General features: G+C 43.8%; 2 protein-coding genes and 1 long non-coding RNA gene across 4 annotated transcripts; all 3 read left to right on the forward strand.

Annotated features, from left to right (window-relative positions):
* Positions 1 to 572: 572 nt before the first annotated feature.
* On the forward strand, positions 573 to 16,301 carry LOC115546599 (NLR family CARD domain-containing protein 3-like; the record flags this gene model as incomplete). The annotated part of the gene is made up of 7 exons (XM_030360208.1): positions 573 to 835; positions 3,039 to 3,135; positions 3,323 to 3,393; positions 6,020 to 6,295; positions 8,842 to 10,645; positions 12,351 to 12,524; positions 16,250 to 16,301. Coding segments are annotated over exons 2-7 (2,460 nt in total), but the record flags the coding sequence as incomplete, so codon positions are not given.
* Positions 16,302 to 16,373: 72 nt separating this feature from the next.
* On the forward strand, positions 16,374 to 19,760 carry LOC115546604 (uncharacterized). Of its 2 annotated transcripts, none has more exons than XR_003977248.1 (2): positions 16,374 to 16,423; positions 18,200 to 19,760. It is a non-coding gene; the product is annotated as an uncharacterized LOC115546604 (long non-coding RNA). The 2 variants fall into 2 exon arrangements; XR_003977249.1 differs by lacking the exon at positions 16,374 to 16,423 and adding an exon at positions 16,765 to 16,827.
* Positions 19,761 to 21,451: 1,691 nt separating this feature from the next.
* On the forward strand, positions 21,452 to 22,247 carry LOC115546600 (stonustoxin subunit beta-like). Its single transcript, XM_030360209.1, has one exon. The coding sequence runs from the start codon at positions 21,570 to 21,572 to the stop codon at positions 22,164 to 22,166; it is 597 nt and encodes a 198-aa protein (XP_030216069.1). The 5' UTR covers positions 21,452 to 21,569; the 3' UTR covers positions 22,167 to 22,247.
* The last annotated feature ends 3,084 nt before the right edge of the window (positions 22,248 to 25,331 follow it).

A 25,331-nucleotide genomic window follows, 5' to 3' on the forward strand; every position in this document is an offset into this window, starting at 1 on the left:
ATAAGGTAGGCCGACAGTTTACTACCGTTTATATTGTCTTTAGGTTACTGGTATATAATAATGATCAACCAGTTTATACCGGTTATATTGTCTGTAGGTTACTGGTATATAATAATGAACAACCAGTTTATATTGTCTGTAGGTTAGTGGTATATAATAATGATCAACCAGTGTACTACCGTTTATATTGTCTGTAGGTTACTGGTATATAATAATGAACAACCTGTTTACTACCGTTTATATTGTCTTTAGGTTACTGGTATATAATAATGAACAACCTGTTTACTACCGTTTATATTGTCTGTAGGTTACTGGTATATAATAATGAACAACCTGTTTACTACCGTTTATATTGTTTTTAGGTTACTGGTATATAATAATGAGTGACTCATACTGAGCCAGTATCCTGTGTACTTATACTCATACTGAGCCAGTATCCTGTGTACTTATACTCATACTGAGCCAGTTTCCTGTCTACTTATACACATACTGAGCCAGTATCCTGTGTACTTATACTCATACTGAGCCAGTATCGTGTGTACTTATACTCATACTGAGCCATTATCTTGTATACTCATACTGAGCCAGTATGTGTGTGTCTGTTTGTGTTTGTGTCTATGCGCGCCTTCTTGTTCCCCGAAAACACGTGACACTCACTGAGCGTGGCGGCTCCTTCACTTCCTCATCTAACGGTCCGTCAGCCCTTCCTCCGCTTTTAAAACCTTTCACCTGATTAACTTGTTTTATGAACACTTTAACCTCCATTTCTTCACTTACATTCATACTTTTACAACTTTATACCATATGGACGCATTTTAATCCCGGAGTAGATAAGGTAAGGTAGGTCGACAGTTGACTAGCGTTTATATTGTCTGTGGGTTGCTGGAATATAATGATCAACCAGTTTACCACCGTTTATATTGTCTTTAGGTTCCTGGTATATAATAATGATCAACCAGTTTACTACCGTTTATATTGTCTTTAGGTTCCTGGTATATAATAATGATCAACCAGTTTACTACCGTTTATATTGTCTTTAGGTTACTGGTATATAATAATGATCAACCAGTTAACCACCGTTTATATTGTCTTTAGGTTAGTGGTATATAATAATGAACAACCAGTTTACTACCGTTTATATTGTCTTAAGGTTACTGGTATATAATAATGATCAACCAGTTTACTACCGTTTATATTGTCTTTAGTTTACTGGTATATAATAATGAACAGCCAGTTTACTACCGTTTATATTGTCTTTAGGTTACTGGTATATAATAATGAACAACCAGTTTACTACCGTTTATATTGTCTTTAGGTTACTGCTATATAATAATGAACAACCAGTTTACTACCGTTTATATTGTCTTTAGGTTACTGGTATATAAAAATGAGTTTACTGTAGAGAATACAACGTTAGTTCATGTTTCACTGCTTTTCTGACCTGTGTGGTAAATCGAACACTGCGTTCAATATTCAAGTGTTTCATTTGTCTTGATGCTACTCCAAATTAAAAGAAGGTCATGACAGAAGTCATTTTAATGTGCTGATATTTAAGTTAAATATGTGTGCGTAGCGACTGTAGCCATGTCCTACCAGACTCTTGTACACATTTCATTTGTAGCACTGAAGGGAAATTCAAATTGAGCGGGAGTAGGCTACTTAGGCGGGCGGAGCCAGGCTAGCGACTGGGGATCTACAGTTTAATAGATGTGGGTCTAGACTCGATTCCTACGGCTTAAACCACAGCTGGAGCCATAGAGCAAGAGAGAGACTCGTTGGTCATACGAGGATACCAAATCGTGTTGCGCTTGCAATGTTCTTCATGGAAAGAGGGGTCGAATCCAAAGGAATAGCTTTAAAGAGACTTTATTTGTATAAAGTATTTTCGGTATGGTAAACTGATGCTCTGAAGTAAAGAGAGATTGAAGATGTGTTCTAAGCACGTGCGAGAGTATTCTCCTAGCTGATCAAAGTCATAAACCCACGTATGTCTAGTCGCTGCCGGGAGAGTTCTATTGTTTTCATGGCCAGGGGGGCTTCTTATGGATTCAGCGAGGACCGGAAGACTTGGAGAGGAACCGGTGTGACGTAATCCTCGGTTTTCCTCGCCTGGTCTGTGGTGCTGCCCTCTGTGGCTAAAGTATCTATTGCAGCCTTCAGTAATGTCCTGCTTTCCCTTGTGGCTATGTGTAGTATTTACGGCTTATATGTTTGGTCCTACCCCCTATTGGTTAAGTGAGGGAAATACAGCTTGTGTTCCTAAAATACGTAACACGCTTCACCAGTAGATTTTACTATCTATCAGATCTGTAGTTCAGTGAAGTGACAGAACTCAGACTTTGTTCCAGTGGAGAAATTGTTCAAAAGTTCTCTACTTTTTAGGGCTGAACGTTTTGGGGAAATAATCTAATTGCGATAATTTTGACCAATATTTCGATTGCGATTTAATGTGCGATTTTTATAATTGATTAGGTCCCAATGTTGTGTATTATTCAATACGAAAGAAAGAAATCATTTGTTAGTATGACCAATTGGAAGCAGTCAACATAAAAACTGCTCTTTCCTTTAGGCCAGGCCGATGTGTTGAGATTAATTTAGATTATAAACTTCTTTATTTAACTATTGAATTGTAAAATAAAAAAATGAATGAATCGTACTGATTTCCAGTCAGTAACGGTAACAAATCACTTTTCTTTTATTTTGCGATTTGCATAACACGTTCTATTACAATGCGATTTCGATTTGAATTTGATTAATCGCTCAGCCCTAAATTATGCCAGGATGAATTTTTCAAGGCTATTGCATCTACTTTTTTGGGTTGTAGTTTAAGAACTGTGACAGTCTCCAAGGTGTTTAATTCTCATCTCTCAGTTTCTATCTGCTGTACACATCTGTACTGTGGTGAGGGCAGTGTGGTTATATCATGGGGTTCATATTTATGTTCTATGACGTCCATAATGCTTTAGTGTGACGCAGTCACAATGATCTTCTCTCTCAATAAACAGCTAAAATTCAGAAGGAGTTGTGTTTGTGTCCAGGTCTCCAGTCTTCTATGGATGAGGAGAGAGAGGATGGGGGTTCTACCTCTAAGACCACTCTGTCTGGGGAACATGGCCGCCAGAGCAAAGCTAAGAGGTAAGAAGAGCATCTCTCTGTCTGTGACTGTTGTCCATCTCAGAGCTCAGCAGTGATGACTGCATCATTAGTCTGAGTAACAGCTGTGTGTGTGTGTGTGTGTGTGTGTGTGTGTGTGTGTGTGTGTGTGTGTGTGTGTGTGTGTGTGTGTGTGTGTGTGTGTGTGTGTGTGTGTGTTGTGTTAAAGCCCAGAGCAGCAGGAGAGAGCAGACCCCCCTGGACCCAGCTGTGTCTCCATGAAGAGTGACCGCTCTATGGGTATACCTCCTGAGCTTAAAGATAGACGCCCCTCCAGAGAGGAGGGGCGTATCGGCTATTCTTATTCGTGTTTGTATTCGTGTTTGTATTCGTGTTTGTATTCGTGTTTGCATTCGTGTTAGTGTTCTTCTTTGCATTCGTGGTCAAAAAGCGATATCGCTCCAGACTGTATGGCGTGTTCCTAATGCGGCCCCCAAATGGGCCTTACATCCTGTTTACCTATATTGAGTTCCAGGAGGCATCTCAAACCAACATAAAAGTGCCAGCAGTGGGATGGGAGGTAATTTTCACTGAAATAAAACTAAGAATAAATTGGCCCTAACAACAACAGGAGAATTTCTAATTTTAAGAACAGTATGAGACTATTATTTGTTCTGTTCAGACTAAATTCTAACTTTTTTACTTCAATGTGGAGATATCTTTCCTCTTGGGGGTTAAATGGTTTGATCCCGATACAGTATGTAGGGTTATTGCGTTAGTATTGATCCAGATATGTAGGGTTGTTGTGGGGGGATCAGATTCAATTGTTTGATCCAGATATGAAGGGTTATCGTGGGGTATGAGGTTAAAAGGTTTGATCTAGATTGTGTAGGGGTATCAGGTTAAATGGTTTGATCAAGATATGTAGGGTTATGTTGGGGTATCAGGTTAAATTGTTTGATCCAGAAATATTGGGTTATTGTGGGGGCATCAGGTTAAATGGTTTGATCCAGATGTGTAGGGTTATGTTGGGGTATCAGATTTGTTTGTTAATGTTTTCCACCCGCTTTTAATAGGGGTTACTCCATATAGGGCATGAAGGTAAGTATGCTCCATTGAAAGGGAGACACTTCTGTGTAACTATTACCTCACAGGAAAATTTAATAAGAGGATTGACTATTTTCCAGTGGTGGGTAGAAACGGATTACAAGTTACGCAAATGATCGATGAACAGATCAAACAACCGTATTAATTAATGGTAAGTCAACTTTACAGGGAGTTTGATGAGCGCTAGGGTTGTGTGATCCGCTCGTGCCCCATCCCGCAGTCCAGCAGCCGGGCTGTCTCTGTTCCTCAGTTCTGGTCGTGACGCCAAATGTGGTGGGATTTCTAATAACAACTTATCTAATTCACTTCAACTAGCTATAAGCGAAGAGGAATCGGAGAGTCCAGGTCAAGTATAGATGGAGAGTTTATTGCCACCCGCAAACGAGAGACAACAAAGCCGAATGGTATTCGCGAATACACACTGCTGAATGAATCTCGGACAGCTCCTTATATCCCCAATCCTTTACACAATACAAAGTTGGACTTTCATCAAATATTGATGTGCATTGAATGTTTTTCTGGGTCATACTGTGTGGATGTCAGCATATTCTCATGTCTTCTGGATCCCAATGTGACCGTAGAACATATATTATCTTTATACAAACAGAGATGATGCACACGTGTGAATGTAAGCATTGTCTTCAGAGAGTACATCAAAATGGGAGTAGACTGGACTCTCTTACTGGTGTGACACATCAGATGGGAATGGACTGGACTCACTCACTGGTGCCACATGGCAAATAACATCTAGGCTAAAGGTGATCAGCTGTTTTCCACTATTAAAGTATCTATATGATATGTAGGCCTAATAATAATCATAGTTTAACATAAAATGTAAGGTTAATTTCTACCACATATGTTGTGTAAGACACCCGATATAATGATATATCTACCATCTTTGTCCACTATTTCTTGGGTTAACCTAATGTTTAGCTATTAAAGTACGGACACCTCTAGAGGCCCCTGTACCCGGTGCTGAAAAAACCTGACCGACCCATCTCTGTCTTAACTTAACAGCTTCTGTATTCTTTAAATGTGTCTCCTGTAACATTGCCACATCACTTTCCATGGATTTCAAATGTGTTATTATTTTATATCTCTTTGTTTTATTGGAAATACCTTTTACATTCCAACGCAGTAGTTCAATAGTGGTCATAATATCTTTTTCTACATTGAAAAACTTTACCCATTAATTTGCTGACAGGAGCAGAAAATAATTAAGAATAGAATTAACAAAAATTTGCCCTGGAATTATAAAGGGTCTGCACGCACATGGCTGGGGGAAAGCAACTAACATACAAAGAGATTGCCAAAAGGCAGATGCACACATAACAAAAAGGAGAACAAATCTTAGTCCATTCCCTGTCCGTGAACTAATGTTAAGGCACAGCTGGGTGTTTCTTTGTCTGCCAAGATTTGTTTGGTAGCTCGCCAACTGGTATCACGCTGCTTTACAGTTTGCCCAGTCTCTTTGCGATTTCCAACACCTGACTAACGCGTCCTTATCTTAGGCACCTTTTCCGTTACTTTGAAGTTTGTTTGCAAATATTTAGAGCAACAATAAAGGTGTTAAGGTTACCTTGCAGAGGAAGTTACCGTGCCATGCCTCGTAGTCACGTGACCTCAAGTTGAATTATTGATCTGAATTAGAAACAATGAACTATCAGAGTTGTTCGTTTTAAGGATTTTTTTTATGTTGTGAGTGAACAAGTTGGTGCAAAAAACGGTTTTATCTTTACCCCAATAAAGATGAGTTTAATGAATCCAGTATCGTGTTTGCTCATTGTCATTTCATATTGCCTTTTGATTTCTCTTCCAGGGGAACTTCGAAGGATCCGTTCTGAATTTGTGAAGGGAGTTTCAGAACCAGCTATCAAAGGTCTCCTGGATGACCTTTGGCAGCAGAAGGTGTTCAGTTCTGAGGAAAAGGACTACGTGATGGCCGAGAGGACCAAAGCAGACCAAGCACGTCGTCTGATCGACATGGTGATCGGTAAAGGGGAGAGAGCAAGTCAAGCGATGATTGATAGTATGAAGAAGAGGGACCAACACTTATGCTCCACCCTGGGTCTGATGTCTTCTCCTGCTGGTGTGGGTAAGTTGTTACCATTAATCTACTTTTGAAGAAACGGTCTCTGCCAGCTTTGTTTTAACAAGAGGGGAGCTTCTTTGTCCTTTAATCCACTGGGATCCAGTGATCATTATCATCCACTCGGGATTGCATTTGTGTGGCATACATTTTACCTTTTTTGAGAGGTAGGGGTTTTACTTAGTGCTTCCGTATTCCTTGGCTCAATGGTGTTAATTCTAGTTTGACAGGATACCTTTTATAGTTTGGTAACCCTCACCTTAACCCCTGACACTCATTTTTAAAGTGGTAATACTAAATCTCTAATTAGTATTACCTCTTCCAGACCCCTTCCAGAAAGCACAAAATGGTGATCGACAAGCACAAAATGGTTTATTCCCCCTCTGCACATGGATTCCCCCAAACAGTAACGGGCTAACTGACTGATTGATGGCCATTAATGATGGAGGGCTAATTTTCACCACGATAGTCACGTCTTTCCCTCGCATAAAAGAAAATAATCTCGGGAAAGGGATGACAACTGTGGACCAACTTCAGTGAAGTCGTAGCAATGGATTACTGGCAGTCAACATAAAGAATATCCCAGAATCCCAAACTGTTGAGATCAATTCGTCTTTTCAACTAATAAATTAACTGGTGGAAGCTGGAAAGAACCAGCATAGGATGGGAATAAAGGTTAGGTACTTCATATGCAAATGCTGAAAAAGTACTTTTTAGCTAAGGTACTTTAGCCGATCAGTGCTCCAGCACCAGGCCCTGTCAACACGTGCAGCTGCCCTGACTGGGCCATGAGACCACTCACCGTGGAGCCTAGAAAACGGGTTCCTCCGAGCTCTGTGCCCCAATGGGCCTGCACTGTAGTTACTAGGGCTGGCCCGAATTATTTTAATATTCGAATACTCGTACGGAAAATTAGTATTCAAAGCTTAAATCAGTATTCTGAGCTTCGTTTTTTGCTACGTAACGTTACCAGAGCGAGGGAGCCAAACTATAAGCGACACCAAGCAGAGAAGCGAGAGAGTTGGAGGAAGAATAGATATCTTGTTTCCCTTAACTTTATAACACAACATTAGCGGGATCTCGGGAGGAAAAGTAATGCTTAGCGAAATTTTAACCGTAGCTTAGCTGTTTGTTTACGTTCGCTGTACAGCGCCGCGCAAGACGCTCACGCTGCAGAGCGTGAGCGTCTTGCGAATACCCGGTCAATATAATGGATATAATATGGGCACATAAGACGATCAGTATTCGGTATTTGTTATGGATTTATTGTACAAATTCCCTGAAAAGATACACGTTCCTGGATGAATTGAAAAGCTCCCGTAAGGGCTGATATGGCAGAGGACAGCTGATTTGGAACTTACTTAGGCCTAATAATTAACGTTCAAAAGCTATTAAATCTTCAACAAAATATGCAGACACTGTCAAAATCGGTTCCAGGGAATATATAGGGATTACTAATGTTGTTTTTGATGGTGCGTTTTTCTTCGAATACTCGCTCGAAAAACCAACGAGTATTCAAAGCCTGAAAAATGGCATTCGGGCCAGCCCTAATATCAGGTTAAATGGTTTGATCCAGATATGTAGGGTTATAGTGGGGTTATCAGGTTAAATGGTTTGATCCAGATATGTAGGGTTATAGTGGGGGTATCAGGTTAAATGGTTTGATCCAGATATGTAGGGGTTATAGTGGGGGTATCAGGTTAAATGGTTTGATCCAGATATGTAGGGTAGTGGGGGTATCAGGTTAAATGGTTTGATCCAGATATGTATTACTGGTCCGGCACCACGGTACCGGTGCACGACGGGAGTTGTGACGGCTGGGAGTCGCCGGAGTGCCCGGGCCGCGCTCACGGTGAATGAATGTCCAATCCAACCATTTCTTCCTCAACTCTTCTATCTTGGCCAAAATATCTCTCTGTGTCACTCTCTCTGTCTCTCTCTCCTTCTCCCTCTCTCTGATTCTCTCTGGTAGTTTAATTGTTTGTATTTCTATGACGGACAGTGCTGTTAGCCTGTCAGAGGCGAGACATTTGGATGTCATGAATATTCATGAGTAAGAGCCAAAATCCTGGCGTTCCTCCCCACCAACCTCCTCCTCCACACTAGAACAGCGTGAAACAGGAGCACCAGAGCATTTTTTCACCAAAACTGACTCACAGGGGATTTATTGCTACTAGTGACCACCGCAAAATGAATAAAAAAAACGATGCAATAACACCTTTAGACATTGTACAGCATACCAACAGCAGAATAACTCAGTGGAAGAGATGCAGAACTATCTGGTTATATCAGCATAGTAAGTCACTTCCCACTGATACACTATCAGTATTGCTATCATTAGACCAATCATATTGCTGTGGAAATAACAAAATAGTCTTGAAGATTTTGAATCTGTAACATGAAGTCCTTCTCAAGACCAACTTCTCCGACCACAAGTAATGAAGCCAATCAATATCATGAAGTTTATAATTTAAAGGAAATATTGACCTGTTTCCTCTGTTTCCACTGATCACAATACACTAACTGATGTCTTCTGTTTTTTTCCCATTTAGGATCTGCTGCTGTCGAGTGCCAAGATAAAATAAAATCCAATTTGCAGAAGAAGTTCGGGTCTGTGTTTGAGGGAATCGCTAAAGCAGGACATTCAACACCTCTGAATGAGTTTTACACAGAGATCTTCATCACAGAGAGAGGCAGCGGAGAGGTCAACCAGGAGCATGAGGTCAGACTGATTGAAACAGCTTCCAGGAAACCAGCCATGGAGGAAACACCAATCAGATGTGAGGACATTTTTAAACCCTTACCTGGACAAGATAAACCACTGAAAAAACCAAGGACAATTATGACAACTGGAGTGGCCGGCATTGGTAAAACCGTCTTAACACACAAGTTCTCTCTGGACTGGGCTGAAGACAAGGCCAATCAGGACATACACTTCACGTTTTTCTTCACTTTCAGAGAGCTGAATTTACTAGAAGTGAAAGAGTTTAGCTTGGTGGGACTTCTTTGTCACTTCTTTAATGAGACCAAAGAAGCAGGAATCTGTAGATACGACCTGTTCCAGGTTGTCTTCATCTTTGATGGTCTGGATGAGTGTCGACTTCCTCTGGACTTCCAGAGAAACCCGATCTGTACTGATGTCACAGAGGTCACCTCGGTGGATGTGCTGCTGACAAACCTCATCAGGGGCAACCTACTTACCTCTGCTTGCATCTGGATAACCACACGCCCTGCGGCAGCCAATAGGATCCCTGCTGAATGTATTGACTTAGTGACAGAGGTGAGAGGGTTCACTGATCCACAGAAAGAGGCGTACTTCAGGAAGAGATTCACAGAGGAGACACTGGCCAAAACAATCATCGCCCACATCAAGAAATCACGAAGCCTCCACATCATGTGTCACATCCCAGTCTTCTGTTGGATCACTGCTACAGTTCTGGACAACTTCTTCAAAACATCCCAGCTGGGAGAAGAGATGCCCAAGACCATGACTCAGATGTACAGCCACTTCCTGAGGGTTCAGTCCATGCTGGGGGACAGGAAGTATCGGTCGATAGCTGAAACAGAGTGGAGTTCACAGAGCAGGGAGATCATTGTTTCTCTGGGAAAACTGGCTTTTAACCAGCTGGAGAAAGGCCACCTGATCTTCTACGAGGCAGACCTGGCAGAGTGTGACATCGATATCGGAGCAGCCTCATTGTACTCAGGAGTGTTCACCAAGATCTTTAAAGAGGAGTGTGGGCTGTACCAGGACAAGGTGTTCTGCTTTGTCCACCTGAGCATCCAGGAGTTTCTGGCTGCCCTTTATGTCTTTATGTCATTCATTGACACTGGGGTCAATCTGCTCTCAGGACAACGACAATTCCTCTGGTCTATTTTTTCTAGAAACAAAGGAAATGTCCAACTCTACCAGAGTGCTGTGGACAAGGCCTTACAGATTGAGGACGGACGCCTGGACTTGTTCCTCCGCTTCCTCCTGGGCCTCTCTCTGGAGACCAATCAGATTGTCCTACGAAGACTGTTGGGAAAGACAGTAAGTAGCTCAAAGACCAGTAAGAAAATGGGCTCTTACATTAAGAAGAAGATAGGTGGAGATCTCTCTACAGAGCAAAGAATCAATCTGTTCCACTGTCTGAATGAGCTAAATGACTGTTCTCTAGTGGAGGAGATCCAACAGTCCCTGACATCAGGAAGACTCTCCAAAGAATCTCTCTCTCCTGCTCAGTGGTCAGCTCTGGTCTTCATCTTACTGTCATCAGAAGAGGTGCTGGACGTGTTTGACCTGAACAAATACTCTGCTTCAGAGGAGGGTCTTCTGAGGTTGCTGCCAGTGGTCAAAGCCTCCAAAACATCTCTGTAGGTTCACTAATAACATGTATTACAATACACACAAATCAATAAACATAATGCTAGAATATAAACGTTATAATAATATATAAAACATCTCTATAGGATCACTAATATCATTTATTATAACAACCCAATATACCTATTAGTAGAATATTCAAATTAAAATAACATGCTTTTTTTTGCATCGCAATACACACATTTCTTTGTAACCAGGGTGAAAAGTCAAATTCAAATAATAAATAAGGAAAGCCAAGAATTAACAAAATTATTAATTAAATACTGCTTTAAATGAAATATCTAGCAATCAATGTCTACTATTCAGTACGTTTGCTTATATGGACGCGTTGGGGCAATTGCTCTGTCGCTAGCTTAGCCACTTTTTATAGTTAGTAATAGTTTTAAACTCAAGAAGTCACGTGACGTCTTAAACTCCATTGCTGTGTAACATGTACTTGTGGTTTAACCTGACGCTGCGTTTTATCTTGATCTCCATTGCTGTGTCTTCAGAGAAATTCACATCAGACACTAGAGGGGGTATTTTGTGCGTGTTAGTCTAATCTCGAAACTGACGTGGTTTTAGAGGAGACTAAACCAGTTTGCAGGATGAAACAAGGCTCCATCATAACCGACACACACAGATAATTAGTTTTATGGATATTATTATTAATAGTTATGATACATTTACATTTATTACGCCAGATAGGCCTTCAGTACAATACGGGGTCTTGGTCGCGCTAATCAGCAAGAGCTTTGTAGATTTCTTAAATGTGTCGGGTTGCTCGGTCTTCTGCTTGGAAATCTACAGTTGAATGTGTTTGACAGATTATCCCAAATAGCCTTTCTTCGGAGCGTAGTGATGGTGTCTTTCCTTGGATTTTCCACCGTGTCCACAACATCTCGAATGCAGTGCAGCAAATATAATTTTTGCTCCTCGTTGTAAATTATAGGCATGCACCCTTATTACTCGCATAGGCCTATTAGTTTGTCTTCAATTAATTAAGTAATCACGTTTGCATACACACACCAAGAGAAAACAATGACAAGTAATTGATTGATGTAGGTGAGGGCAGATTCCAGACTCAGATTTCCACAAAAAGTAGCCTAGACTATTTCATAATATATGTCAACATTATTAGTGCTTTTATTTATTATAGTTTTATTATATTTAAGTTCACTTTACATTCCCATGAAGTTTTTGTCGGTAATTATAGCACAACCAACAGGATGCGTTGATAAATAGACTTCAGGGTCTTCTGGGGGAAGGGTGAGAGGTCACGAGTGAGCGGGAAAGGAGAGAGAGGGAAGAGACAATACTTTATTCTCTCTAGATATCGCCCAGCTAAATGCTATTTAAACTCGGGCTGTCAAAATAACGCGTCCATTTTGATTAATTAATCACAGAAAAAATAACGCATTCAAAAATTTAACGCAGATTTATCGAGCTTCTATAGTGCCCTTTGACCCGGTGGAGGCAGACGAGAAGACGCTGCACGGCCCCGTGAGCGGAAAATTCAAGTTTAAACAACTGATCGCACCTCTCCCAAGTGTGCTCATGCCACAGAATTGAAGTGGACTTGAGTACGGTTGGCGTGCTCACACTAGCCAAACAATCTAGACTTGAGCACGGTACAGGTGTAAAACAGACTTATGGCCTAGGGTGAGTGCGCCCTTAATCACAGTTCTTTATGTGTTTTGTCTGTTGTATGTTTAGGCTGAATGGCTGTAGTCTGTCAGAGAAATGCTGTGAAGCTCTGGCCTCAGTTCTCAGCTCCACCTCCTCTGGTCTGAGAGAGCTGGACCTGAGTACCAATGATCTGCAGGATTCAGGAGTGAACCTGCTCTCTGCTGGACTGAGAAGTCCACACTGTGCTATTGAAACTCTAAGGTCAGTTTCACTCAATGGTCAAACATTTACACCACAAGTACCAAATCAGAGGACATTGAACAGATTTGCCTCCAGAATGTTAACAAGTCTAAATAAATATGTAAATTATGTCGTCTCGGTAATCAAGACACATTTTCTACTGGCTACTATCTTACTACTATAATAAAAGGCCAGTCGCACCAGTTACTCAAAGTTGCTCATGTGCACATGTGCCAAGAAGCCTGCAGCACACACACGCACGCACGCACGCACGCACGCACGCACACGCACACAGCACGCGCGAACATATACATACACTGCAAACACGCACATACACACCGCATACACACACCGCACACACACGCACATGCGCACCACCATACATGGAAACGCACAGACACAAACACACAAACAGACACACACACATGCGCACACACCCCATGTCAAGACAAAGGCAGCGACAAATAGACAGAAGCACACACACGCACACACCACAGCGACACTAGCCAATACACATAACGGCTCCGCCATCGACACACTCACAGGTAAGAACACACACGCACGTGCACACACACCTCCAATTAGGATTTATTTTATTCCCTGGGTCATCATGAATAGTGCATTTCTTTACATGCTCTTGAATACACTAGTGCTGCGGTGAAATTTCAACGTAACTTTGCACAAAGTTCAAACGTGTTTTTCTAGTTTTCTGATTAAAGCAGAGTGTCATCAGGGGAACTTAACCACTTCGTGTTCGGGCCATTTTTGGCCATTTTTTTGTTTTTGCACTGTGCCTACTCTAGAGAGCATTGCTCCTTCATAGTATGACCTCTAATCACATGCTTGGTCTCTTTGGAAAGCTGGGAATCTATAGAATTTTATGACATTATCAGAATAACTGTCATGTACTCTCACAGTGCTGGGAAGACTATAATATTGTTTTTCCTCCCGGCCGGTTACCCACAACTCCAAAACCAAGCTGATTGTAGTACCCTGGGTAACTCCATATCCCTTGGAAACACTACTGAGCCCTAGCCCAAGGTCTTGTGAAGCTATGTGTAAAAGCAGATCAACAAAGCATAAAAGATGAAGTCTCCAGCTCCTTTTATGTAATGATATGTCCATTCGTTCTGGTCAGGGTCTTTTTGGATACTCCAAAAAATACCTTTGGCTACCCAAAATGCATACTGTAAACAAAAGTGAACCCAAACATGTAGAAGCATAATATTAGTCTCAAATGAAAGGTTACCCTCTGGGCTTTCTTGTGAACCATTTAAATAGCATACCAGACGTTCTGATATGTAATGAGACAGGTATAACCACACAAAAATCAAATTTTTAACTATCCGACTCTGGGGAAGAGCCTGCTAGTTTACGCACACCCCTTGCGCATTTGTTTTCTCAACCACACTGAGACGTTGTTTGACATGATGGATATCGTCGGAAAGGTATTTTCATTGGCTATTAGGATATCTAAGGCCCGTCCCCGACCCTTGCTGTCTGCTGGTGTAGCTGTCAATCAAAGTATACACGTCCCGTTTTGATAGTGATCGCCTCATTGGCTTGTAAGGCTTGTAAACAAGGAAGTATTGGTCTTACAGACATGTGGGAGGGCTCTCTGTCACCGTGAGACCCTGGCAAACACAGTGGATTCAATGAATCAGACGACAATTGCAGAATTCAAACCCTGAATCGCAGTTTTCTACAAAAAAACAGAGTAGCGTTTCGGTTTTTTATTTTCGGCTGCTTTGTATAAGATGGCTTGTGCATATACACAATGTAATTATACTAAAATAATATTGATATTCGATTTCTGCGGACTCTTATGAACATTTCAAGACCCAACATGAAGTATCAACTCATTGCTAAAGATATCCACCACGACGATAAAGTTAGAATGCACCAAGGGAGGAGGAGGGTGAGGGGGGCTATTTTGACCTAAGACACTAGGATACTTTTGATCTATATTCGCCAAAAATATCTATTCCACCATATGGTTGCCATTGGATGACATTCCTGAGATTGTAAGCTTTCAAACGGTGTATGACATGACCAGTGCCCGAACGCGTTCATTGAACGGTAGTTCATGAACTCGTTCATATTTTGGGCGAACGTGAACTGAACGTACTGTATTACTGCCTGATGAACATTACTGTGAACTCGTTCATTCTGGTGCCTGTGAACGGGACGCTAGCTTAGTTTAACTTCGTTCAATATGGGGGTTATTTGTTTATCAACACGGCGGATGCGCACGCAGAACGCCGCGTTGTTTGACCGGCTGCCATGGTAATCTCTGTGTGGTTAATTTGAAGTTGCGGTGAGTTCAGTTTACTGTTACATTAAACTGTAATCAGAAAATGCGGTTATATGCTATTGACCCTATAGTATCTGTCGTATAAAGGCTGGGACGAATTTCAAATTATAAATATGTACACTTTATGTTGAAAGTATTGCGATTCCCATTGAAACGAATGGCGCGGTGATTATTTTTCAAAACGAGAGCTGTTAAATTGTGGAAAAATGAATACAACTGTAATCAGACAACGCCGTTATATGCTTTAGACCCTATAGTATCTGTGGTGTAAAGGCTGAGACGAATTTCGATTTATGAATATGTACAATCCATAACGTTAATTCTCTGGCTCATAGCTCAGCGGACTAGAATACCTCATTGTTTGTTGGCCGGAAACGGGAAGGGGGGCTGTGTTTACGTTTGGTTGTAGTCTTTTCACTCGGTTCTCCGTCTCAACAGTAGGGATAGAACCGAGCAAAAAGACTACAACCAAACGTGAACCCCCCCCGCCTTTGCGTTTCCGGCCAACAAGCAATGAGCCTTCCAACAGAAATCAATGGGATTTACAAAATGCGCTAAATGTGCAATAAAACACGATATAAACTGTATTTCGCTACGACACTTGATTCAACCATTCTATTTCATCCTAGACAAACCACAAAGTGGGCTCAATGTTCAAAATACCGGAAAAAACGAATAGCTCACAGCAACTTATTGAAAAAAAGAACTATGAACTAGTTCATTTTTTGGAACTGTGAACTTAGTTCAAAATGTTGAATTATGAACGTTGAACTGAACTAGTTCATTTTAAAATTTGTGAACTGAACTTTGAACTAGTTCATGTAGAAAGTGAACTTTCCCAACACTGGATATGACTATAACACTCAACTGTATGATGCCGAAAATTGTCCCAGTATGTTGGGGGGAAGGGCTGGTGTAACGAAAACTTGCCCGCCAGCGGGATTTGACCGTTAAGTGGTTAAGTGGGTCGTGTTTCCCATTAGAGCGATCAAGCTGGTGCTGCAATACAGCCGCTATTTAATCCAGCACTAAACTAAACCTTGGCAGTTTGCGTGCATCGCAGCGCCATTACCACTCATCTTATCAAACACAAGACCTCAATCTCACTCTATTTGTGTTGCCATGACAGTAAAAGGTGTACCTTAGATTCAGTTTATTAATGATGGTATAAGGTGTTTATTTTGTTATATTCCTATTCTATTCATAATCATGTAGTCAGACATAAAGGTGGACTTTAGAGTAAAGTTAAATAATATTTTATGGACATTTTCTGGAGTTTTCTGAATCTTTAGTTATCTGAATTCCAAATTAGTCATATTTTGAAGATCTACTGTATTGACATTTAGCTAAACTAATAAAACATTTCTAATAGCAAATTTCAAATGCAAAATGAATCAAAGTTCCTAACGTGTTCTATTTTTTGTGGGTGCAGCCTCAATGGCTGTCATCTGTCAGGAGAATGCTGTGAAGCTCTGGCCTCAATTCTCAGCTCCAACTCCTCTAGTCTGAAAGAGCTGGACCTGAGTACCAATGATCTGCAGGATTCAGGAGTGAAGCTGCTCTCTGCTGGACTTGGAAGTCCACACTGTACACTGGAAACTCTCAGGTCAGTTTCACTCAATGGTCAAACAGTTCCACCACAATTTCCACATCAGAGGACCAGTATTGAGCTGCTGTGCCCCAGTATTGATCTGCTGTGCCCCAGTAGGACCTTTTCTATATGTTGAAGATCTACTGTATTAACATTTTGTTAAACTAATAACACATGTCTGATATCAAATTTCAAATACAACATTAATCACAGTTTCTAACGTGTTCTGTTTATTGTGTGCAAAGTTTGAAAGGCTGTCAGCTGTCAGAGAGATGCTGTGAAGCTCTGGCCTCAGTTCTCAGCTCCAGCTCCTCTAGTCTGAGAGAGCTGGACCTGAGTACCAATGATCTGCAGGATTCAGGAGTGAAGCTGCTCTCTGCTGGACTGGGGAGTCCACACTGTACACTGGAAACTCTCAGGTCCGTTTCACTCAATGGTCAAACAGTTACGCCACAATTTCCACATCAGAGGACCAGTATTGATCTGCTGTGCCCCAGTAAAATCTCACGTTCGAGTTTTAAAAAGGTCCATATTTGGCAGTGGATTAATTTAGATTGATAATAACGGTAAAATAATGGATTATTTTCTAATCCGCAACGTCAAAGCAACGCAGTTTAACCCAAAATACAAACTGAGGTGTGCACCATGCGGTCGGGGTCCGTAGACTGCGGCGTGCACATTACTGTCCATGCACGGCAGTATGCATGTCGTAGCCGGTGCACCGCGGCGCGCGCGCAGCAATCCATTGATCCTGGTTCATTAAATAGCCTGATGGATAATTACTGCTTGTGAAAACGATTGTTGCTGTGTATTCTTTTTTTTCACGTTTCCGACTTGTGCAGCATAGTGTTAAATGTTCTGTAATTAGAATAAAAATTGCCCTGATGTACACACAGCGTTGTTTAGGTTTATTTTGTCAGAGAAGCTACGTAGGCAGTGTATACCGTTACAACCCCCGTTTTGAGTAACTGGATCCACCCCCCCTCTGCGCTCCGGGACCTCCCACTGTACAAATTAACGTAAGCACTGATAGGGGGTCTGTTTCTGTTTTTACCACCAGCGCCGTGACATCGCTTACCTCAACCACCAATTCTTCATCCTCCTCCTCAATCAAATACCTACTAATAATTACCGGCTGCTGATTGGTTAATATACTCCAATTAGGATTTATTTTCATTGCTTGGTCGTCCAGAATGGTGCATTTCTTCACAGGCTCTTGAATAGCGCTAGTGCTGCGGTGACATTTAAATGAAACTTTGCACAAAGTACAAACCAGTGTTTTAGTTTTCTGATTAAAGCAGAGTGTCTTCAGGGGAACTTAAGTGGGTCTTGTTTCCCAATAGAGCGATCCAGCTGGCACTGCAATACAGCTGCTATTTAACCCAGCACTGAACTGAACCTTGGCAGTTTGCGTGCATCGCAGCGCCATTACCACTCATCTTATCAAACACAATACCTCAATCGCACTCTATTTGTGTTGCCATGACAGTTAAAGATGTACCTTGGATTCAGTTTGTTAATGATGGTATAAGGTGTTTGTTTTATTATATTCCCATTATATTCATAATTATGTAGTCAGACAGTAAGGTGGACTTTAGAGTAAAGTAAAAAAAAAAAAATGGACATTTTCTGGAGTTTTCTGAATCTTTAGTTATCTGAATTCTAAATTAATCATATTTTCAAGATCTACTGTATTGACATTTAGGTAAACTAATAAAACATTTCTAATAGCAAATTTCAAATGCAAAATGAATCACAGATCCTAACGTGTTTTATTTATTGTGTGTGCAGCCTCAATGGCTGTGATCTGTCAAAGGGATGCTTTGAAGGTCTGGCCTCAGTTCTCAGCTCCAACTCCTCTAGTCTGAGAGAGCTCGACCTGAGTACAAATGATCTGCAGGATTCAGGAGTGAAGCTGCTCTCTGCTGGACTGGGGAGTCCACACTGTACACTGGAAACTCTCAGGTCAGTTTCACTCAATGGTCAAACAGTTCCACCACAATTTCCACATCAAAGGACCAGTATTGATCTGCTGTGCCCCAGTATTGATCTGCTGTGCCCCAGTATAATCTCACGTCTGAGTTTCAACAAGATCCATATTTGGCAGTGGATTAATTTAGACAGTAAAACAATGGATTATTTTCTAATCCACAACGTCAAAGCAACACTGTTTAACCAAAAGTACAAGCTGAGGCGCGTCAAAGCAACACTGTTTAACCAAAAGTACAAGCTGAGGCGCGCACCTTGCGGTCAGGGTCCGTACACTGCGGCGTGCACATTACTGTCGGTGCACGGCAGTGTGCATGTCTTAGCCGGTGCACCGCGGCGCGCACGCAGCAATCCGTTGATCCTGGTTCATTTAATAGTCTGATGGATAAATGCTGCTTGTGAAATCGATTGTTGCCATGCATTCTTTTATTTTACATTTCCCACCCATGCATGTTCTGTAATTAAAATAAACATTTCCCAGATGTACACACAGCGTTGTTTAGGTTTTTTTAGTCAGAGAAGCTACGTAGGCAGTGTATACCATTCTCAACCCCCGTTTTGAGTAACTGGATCCACCCCCCCTCTGCGCTCCGGGACGTCCCACTTTACAAATTAACGTAAGCACTGATAGGGGGTCTGTTTCTGTTTTTACCAGCAGCGCCGTGACATCGCTTACCTCACCAACCAACTCTTCATCCTCCTCCTCCTCCATCAAATACCTACTTACAATAACCGGCTGCTGATTGGATAAAATACTCCATTTAGGATTTATTTTCTTCTCTTGGTCATCCTGAATAGTGCATTTCTTTACATGCTCTTGAATAACGCTTGTGCTGCGGTGACATTTAAATGAAACTTTGCACAAAGTACAAACCAGTGTTTTAGTTTTCTGATTAAAGCAGAGTGTCTACAGGGGAACTTAAGTGGGTCGTGTTTCCCAATAGAGCAGTCACATCGGCGCTGCAATACAGCCGCTATTTAACCCAGCACTGAACTAAACCTTGGCAGTCTGCGTGCATCACAGCGCCATTACCACTCATCTTATCAAACACAAGACCTCAATCTCACTCTATTTGTGTTGCCATGAGAGTAAAAGGTGTACCTTGGATTCAGTTTGTTAATGATGGTATAAGGTGTTTGTTTTATTATATTCCTATTCTATTCATAATCATGTAGTCGGACAGTAAGGTGGACTTTAGAGTAGAGTTCTTCTTAGAACTGGCTCTTTTTATGGACATTTTCTGGATTTTGCTGAATCTTTAGTTATCTGAATTCAAAGTTTTTCATATTTTCAAGATCTACTGTATTGACATTTAGTTGAACTAAAGAAACGTCTAATAACAAATTTCAAATTCAACATTAATCACAGTTTCTAAAGTGTTCCGTTTATTGTGTGTGAAGTTTAAAAGGCTGTCATCTGTCAGAGAGATGCTGTGAAGCTCTGGCCTCAGTTCTCAGCTCAGACTCCTCTATTCTGAGAGAGCTGGACCTGAGTAACAATGATCTGCAGGATCCAGGAGTGAAGCTGCTCTCTGCTGGACTGGGGAGTCCACACTGTACAGTGGAAACTCTCAGGTCAGTTGGTCAAACAGTTCCACCACAAGTTCCAAATCAGAGCAGATTTACTTCCAGAAAAGTAATAATTCTCACTGTGTGTGTGTGTGTGTGTGTGTGTGTGTGTGTGTGTGTGTGTGTGTGTGTGTGTGTGTGTGTGTGTGTGTGTGTAGCTTGTCTGGCTGCCTGGTCACACAGGAAGGCTGTGCTTCTCTGGCCTCAGCTCTGAGCTCCAACCCCTCCCATCTGAGAGAGCTGGACCTGAGCTACAATCACCCAGGAGACTCTGGAGCTGCGCTGCTCTCTGCTGGACTGGAGGATCCACGCTGGAGACTGGACACTCTCAGGTATGGAGAGGACAGCTCACCACTCAGGGACAAAGTCTCCTCCAAGGATTCATACCGCTGCTAGATGATGTGGTTTGAAGAGGCAGCTGTCACTCATGTTGTGTAGAACGTTATGAGACAGCAGATGATGAAGGTGAATGTTTCAACATGCTGCTCTCACTTTGTTTCCCCCCCAGCGTGGAGCATGGTGGAGTGTGGAGGCTGAAACCAGCTCTGAAGAAGTGTAAGTGTCTGTTTGATTCATCCCATCACACACTCACTATTGAGATGGAAAGTCCATCCACACAGCAGGAAGTGAGATGAGATCCTACTGGGAATGAAGATGATGGCTGACATCATGCATCTTACGTATATTAATACTGTACACCATCACAATAAACCTGCTTGTTTAAAACCCAGCAGGTATTACATTGATATATTATGTATTGGATAGTTAATAGTGTAGTGATTATTATCAGACATAATCATGATAATCATCATGAAGCTAACGTCTGGGCTCGGGGGAGGGGGGGGGCGGTGGGTGAGAGGGGGGGTGACGGGGCTGAGGGGGGCGGTGATGGGGCGGTGGGGGTGCTGAGTGGGGGCTGAGGGTCCCGTCCAGGATCCCGTAACATAATGAAACTAATGTTACAATAGAGTAACTATAACATCACATTACCCCCCCCCCCCCCCTCACATTGCTGAGGGGGGGGTGCTGAGGGTCCCGGTCCTGGGTAAGGGGGGGCTGATGGGGAGGAGGCTGAGGAGGGAGAGGGGGGCGGTGAGGGGGACGGTGAGGGGGAGTGGGCTGAGGAGGGGGAGGGGGGCTACGGGGGGCGGTGAGGGGGAGGGGGCTGAGGTGCAGTGAAGGCGGGGTCTGAAGCAATAGTGTATCTATCATCACATGACCCCCCCCCCCCCCACATGTCATGTTCAGGAAAACAGTACTAGTGATGAATGAGTGTATTCATAACACTGTTGTTGATGTTTTCATAACGTTGTTGATGGGGGGGGGGCTGAAGAAGAAGAGAGAGCAATCACAAAAAGAAAGAGAATAAAAAGAAGAAGAGCAGCCTGGATCCAAGGAGAGATGTTTGTTGTTGATGTTTTCATAACATTGTTGTTGATGTATTCATAATATTGTTGTTGATGTTTTCATAACGTTATTGTTGAGGTGTGTGTATCTATGAATGTGTACATATGTATATGTATGTATGTGTTCATATCTATGTATATGTACATAGAGCGCAGGAGAACAGTACCAGTGATGATGATGATGATGAGGATGAAGAATGGTTCAGCAGGTCATCAGGTCTTGTTCTCCCTCAGATGCCTGTGAACTCACACTGGACCCCAACACGGCCAATAGACGACTCTCTCTGTCTGAGGACAAAAGGAAGGTGACGGTGGTTGGAGAGGACCAGTCGTATCCGGATCACCCAGACAGATTTGACTACTGGTCCCAGGTGTTGGGTAGGGAGGCTCTGACTGGCCGCTGTTACTGGGAGGTAGAGCGGGAAAGATGGGTTAATATAGGAGTGACATACAGAGGAATCACAAGGAGAGGAGGGGATGCCGACAGCAGGCTTGGAGGGAACAACAAGTCCTGGAGTCTTTATTGTTATGATGGTCGTTACTATGCCCGGTACAACGGTAGAGAGACAGACCTCCCTCTCCCCCCCGCTGGCCCCACCAGAGTAGGAGTGTATCTGGACCGGCCTGCTGGCTCTCTGTCCTTCTACAGAGTGTCCCCAGGTGGAGGAGGGTCCTCAGACTCACTGACACACATCTACACCTTCTGGTCCTCCTTCACCCAGGAGGACCTCCTCCCGGGGTTGGGGTTCTGGGTATGGCGGCGGGGGTCCTCAGCCTCTCTGTGTCGGTTGTAGAAAAACAAAACAGGCGTGGGGCCCCGGGGCCTCAGAGGTGGGGGGGGGGGACAGACTCAGTGTCGTAAAAAAAAAAGTGCAGCCCCCTCCGCCCCGGCGCGCACACAAACACACAGGCACTTACACAGACAAACATAAAAAAAACACACACACACTTAGTCTCTCTCTCTCTCTCTCTCTCTCTCTCTCTCTCTCTCTCTCTCTCTCTCTCTCTCTCATGGTATAGCATGATAAACCATGAAAAGGCTTTTAAGATCTCCCATAGTTAGATAAGCACATTTATTATTTGAAATGTATATAAAATAATACCTATTGATGTATTTATATATATCTTTGTATATTTTCAGACTTTACCAGTTTTGGTCTTAGGGGCTCTTATATCATAATTTCTGTCATAATCCTGATTTACGACCTGATTTAAAGTAGATTTTATTCATAATAACCAAGATGTCTATGGGACAATGTGGCTTGTTGTAAATGACTTTAAAATTAATCTTGATATTTTTTTGTGTTCTGTTGGGAATCAAGCGGCTGCAGAACTTGTTCAGTTTGTAAAGATACGTGCTCACCTGTTGATGATTTGTAAAGTCTGCTGCTTCTATTGTTTTAGTCCTCGTGTTTTTTGTGTACATGTAAGGGTCTTTTTTGTTAATGAAGCATAATTGCAATAAACAACTCATTGGATCCAACTGAATGTTCTCGTGTGTTTAGCCGATGATTTCTCGTTGTATTAGTTAATAATGCTTCCATAAGTGCCTTAAGAAAAATTATTAATAGAACAACAAATGTTTTTCCGATATTATTCTTGGACCTCCTCCCTTGGTTTTGGTTGGGGGGGGGGGTGCCTCAGTGTCGGTTGTAGAAAGAAACCACAGACAGACGCCCGGATATTCTCTCTCTCTCTCTCTCTCTCTCTCTCTCTCTCTCTCTCTCTCTCTCTCTCTCTCTCTCTCTCTCTCTCTCTCATTGTGCAATAGTTCAGTTAAAGGCTGTAGATAAAACACAATGAGATAGACTACATGTCTCGTATTTGCCGTCACGCTCCCTGCGACTGGCGTGGACAAGACCGACAATCTCCCCATCAGCATGACTAACTCTCACCGTACACCTTTAACCATACTTATAATGGTTTTCACCACTTGGGAAGCTTTTATCCTCCCTTTGGAAAAAAACTTTCTATTTCATGTAGGCTACGCCGTCTAGGCTTCGCCTTATGGGCTTGTCCCGTGAAAATTCAAACTATGCACCTATCAGCGTGGGCACCGCCCACATTTCCCACGGTATCGTGTATATAGCACGGTGCATACCGTCGCTCATCCTCCCTTTTCTTTCAGCACTTGTGCTTGTCAGCAGATTAGAGAACTACCTAAAAGAAGATGTCTTCAACGGAACAACGGATCTCCCAAGCCGGTGGCAGCGGCCCGGGTGAGGCCTCGGACAAACGGCCCTTTTCAGGGCCACCTGAGAGCGCTCCTGGGGCTAGGTCCTTCTCAGGACTCCTTTGCGCCTCCTGTCCCGCCTCCCTGGCACCGGGTGACGGGCACGTGGCGTGTTTTCGGTGCCTCGGCGCCGACCACGCCGCGGCTGCTATGGCGCCCTCCGTCTCCTGTGTCTCATGCCGGGAGCTGTCTGAAGAAGGGATCCTCTCCAGACACCTCTACTTCTCCCCTGCGGTGGACCTGGCTGACGCCATTGACCTGTTCAGGGCCAGCCCGGACTACCACGATGGCGTCATCAACGCTGACGACGACGCTGTCTCAATAGACGACGTCTTCGACGACTCGGCGTCCGGTGTTTCCCACTCCCGGGTTTCAACCGCCACCGCCGTGGAACGAGAGAGATCGCGCCGGATGGCCGATCTCTTCGGGGAGACCATGGGTGAGGCGGCGGCCATCAAAGGAATTCCTATGCTGGCCCCGCCTCTCGCCCCCATATCGGACGATATGCAGGGCGAGTGCTTTCGCACCCCATCGTCTTCCCGACGGGTTGGTTACCCAGTGCCCCTTGTTCCCGCCTGTGCAGCACTTTTTTAGTGCTGCCGGTGGGGACCCTTCTACACTGAAGGCCCCGGTGAAGTCCGACACGGATTTCACCAACGTGGAAGGGTGGGCCGATACTCAGGGAAGGGGGATCCCTCGCCTGGAGCCTCTCCTGGCAGCGCTTCTCTGTCCGTGCGCCGGATGGCGCCCTAACGAAAATCCTCCAGCTATGCCAGCCGACAGCCGTATCGGCCGGCCGGCATATGGCGTGTGCAACTATGATTCAGCGAATCATATGGCTCTCCCACACTGCGGTGCCGGAACGGGAGCGGGCCAGCCTGGTCCAGGGTCCACTAGCGCCGGATGGCCTATTTGGTCCCCGGTTCTCCGAGGTTCTCGCGCACCAGCAGTCTCTCCATGAGAATCGTTCCCGGTTCGGGGCGATTCTCACGGGCTCCTCCCACCAGCAGGCCGGGAGGAAGCGGGGTCCAGGCCGGGCCCAGTGTTCCAGGGGACCGCCTCCGACTCCAGCCCCGGTGCCGCAGCAGCAGCAGCAGCAGCAGCCGCGGCCGCCGCCAAGTTCCGGAAGCTGGCTCCGACTTTTTCCTTTCCTAATAAAGAAAAAATTAAAGACCGTTCGACTGAACGGCAGTACATGGTACCCAAAGAGCGATATTCCTTAGGCCACCTGCGTCCTACGCTTGTGGCGCGTTCCTCCATGTTGCCTCTTTCCCCCCCTCAGCCCGGTGGCTGTAGGGTGGCGGTCGGACGGCATGTTCACATGGCCTCTGGTTCACCTGCTTCTAAGAAGCGGCGATCCTTGGAGCCTCGTGGACGGATCAGAGACTCGTTGCACGAGCCCGTGGATGCGGCAGCTTGTACCGGTCCCCTGGTTCCCCACATTATAGGTGAGGAGACGGGTCCGCGCGCTGTGGCTACAGCCTGCGGACAGCGCATAGGTGCGGCGGCCGGACGGCTCGCTCCCTGTTCAGCGGTCACGAGCGCAACGTCTAGACAGCTCGTTGTTTTTACAGCGGCTGGTTCTGGTACGTCTCCTACGCTCGCTGAGCCTCCTCCCTTTCGTGGGAAGCCCCCCTTGGTTCACACACAGTGTGGAGGCGGTAGGGGCAGAGGAATACGGGTTATTCCTGGACGGTCTTCCTCAGCTGTCGGCTCGCCCTCTCTC

This window comes from Gadus morhua, chromosome 7, assembly GCF_902167405.1.
Source record: "Gadus morhua chromosome 7, gadMor3.0, whole genome shotgun sequence".
Classification (NCBI taxonomy): Eukaryota; Metazoa; Chordata; class Actinopteri; order Gadiformes; family Gadidae; genus Gadus; species Gadus morhua.

Coding starts and splice junctions, on each gene's coding strand:
- LOC115546600 (XM_030360209.1), top strand. CDS start 21,570: ATGGTTCAGCAGGTCATCAGGTCTTGTTCTCCCTCAGATGCCTGTGAA.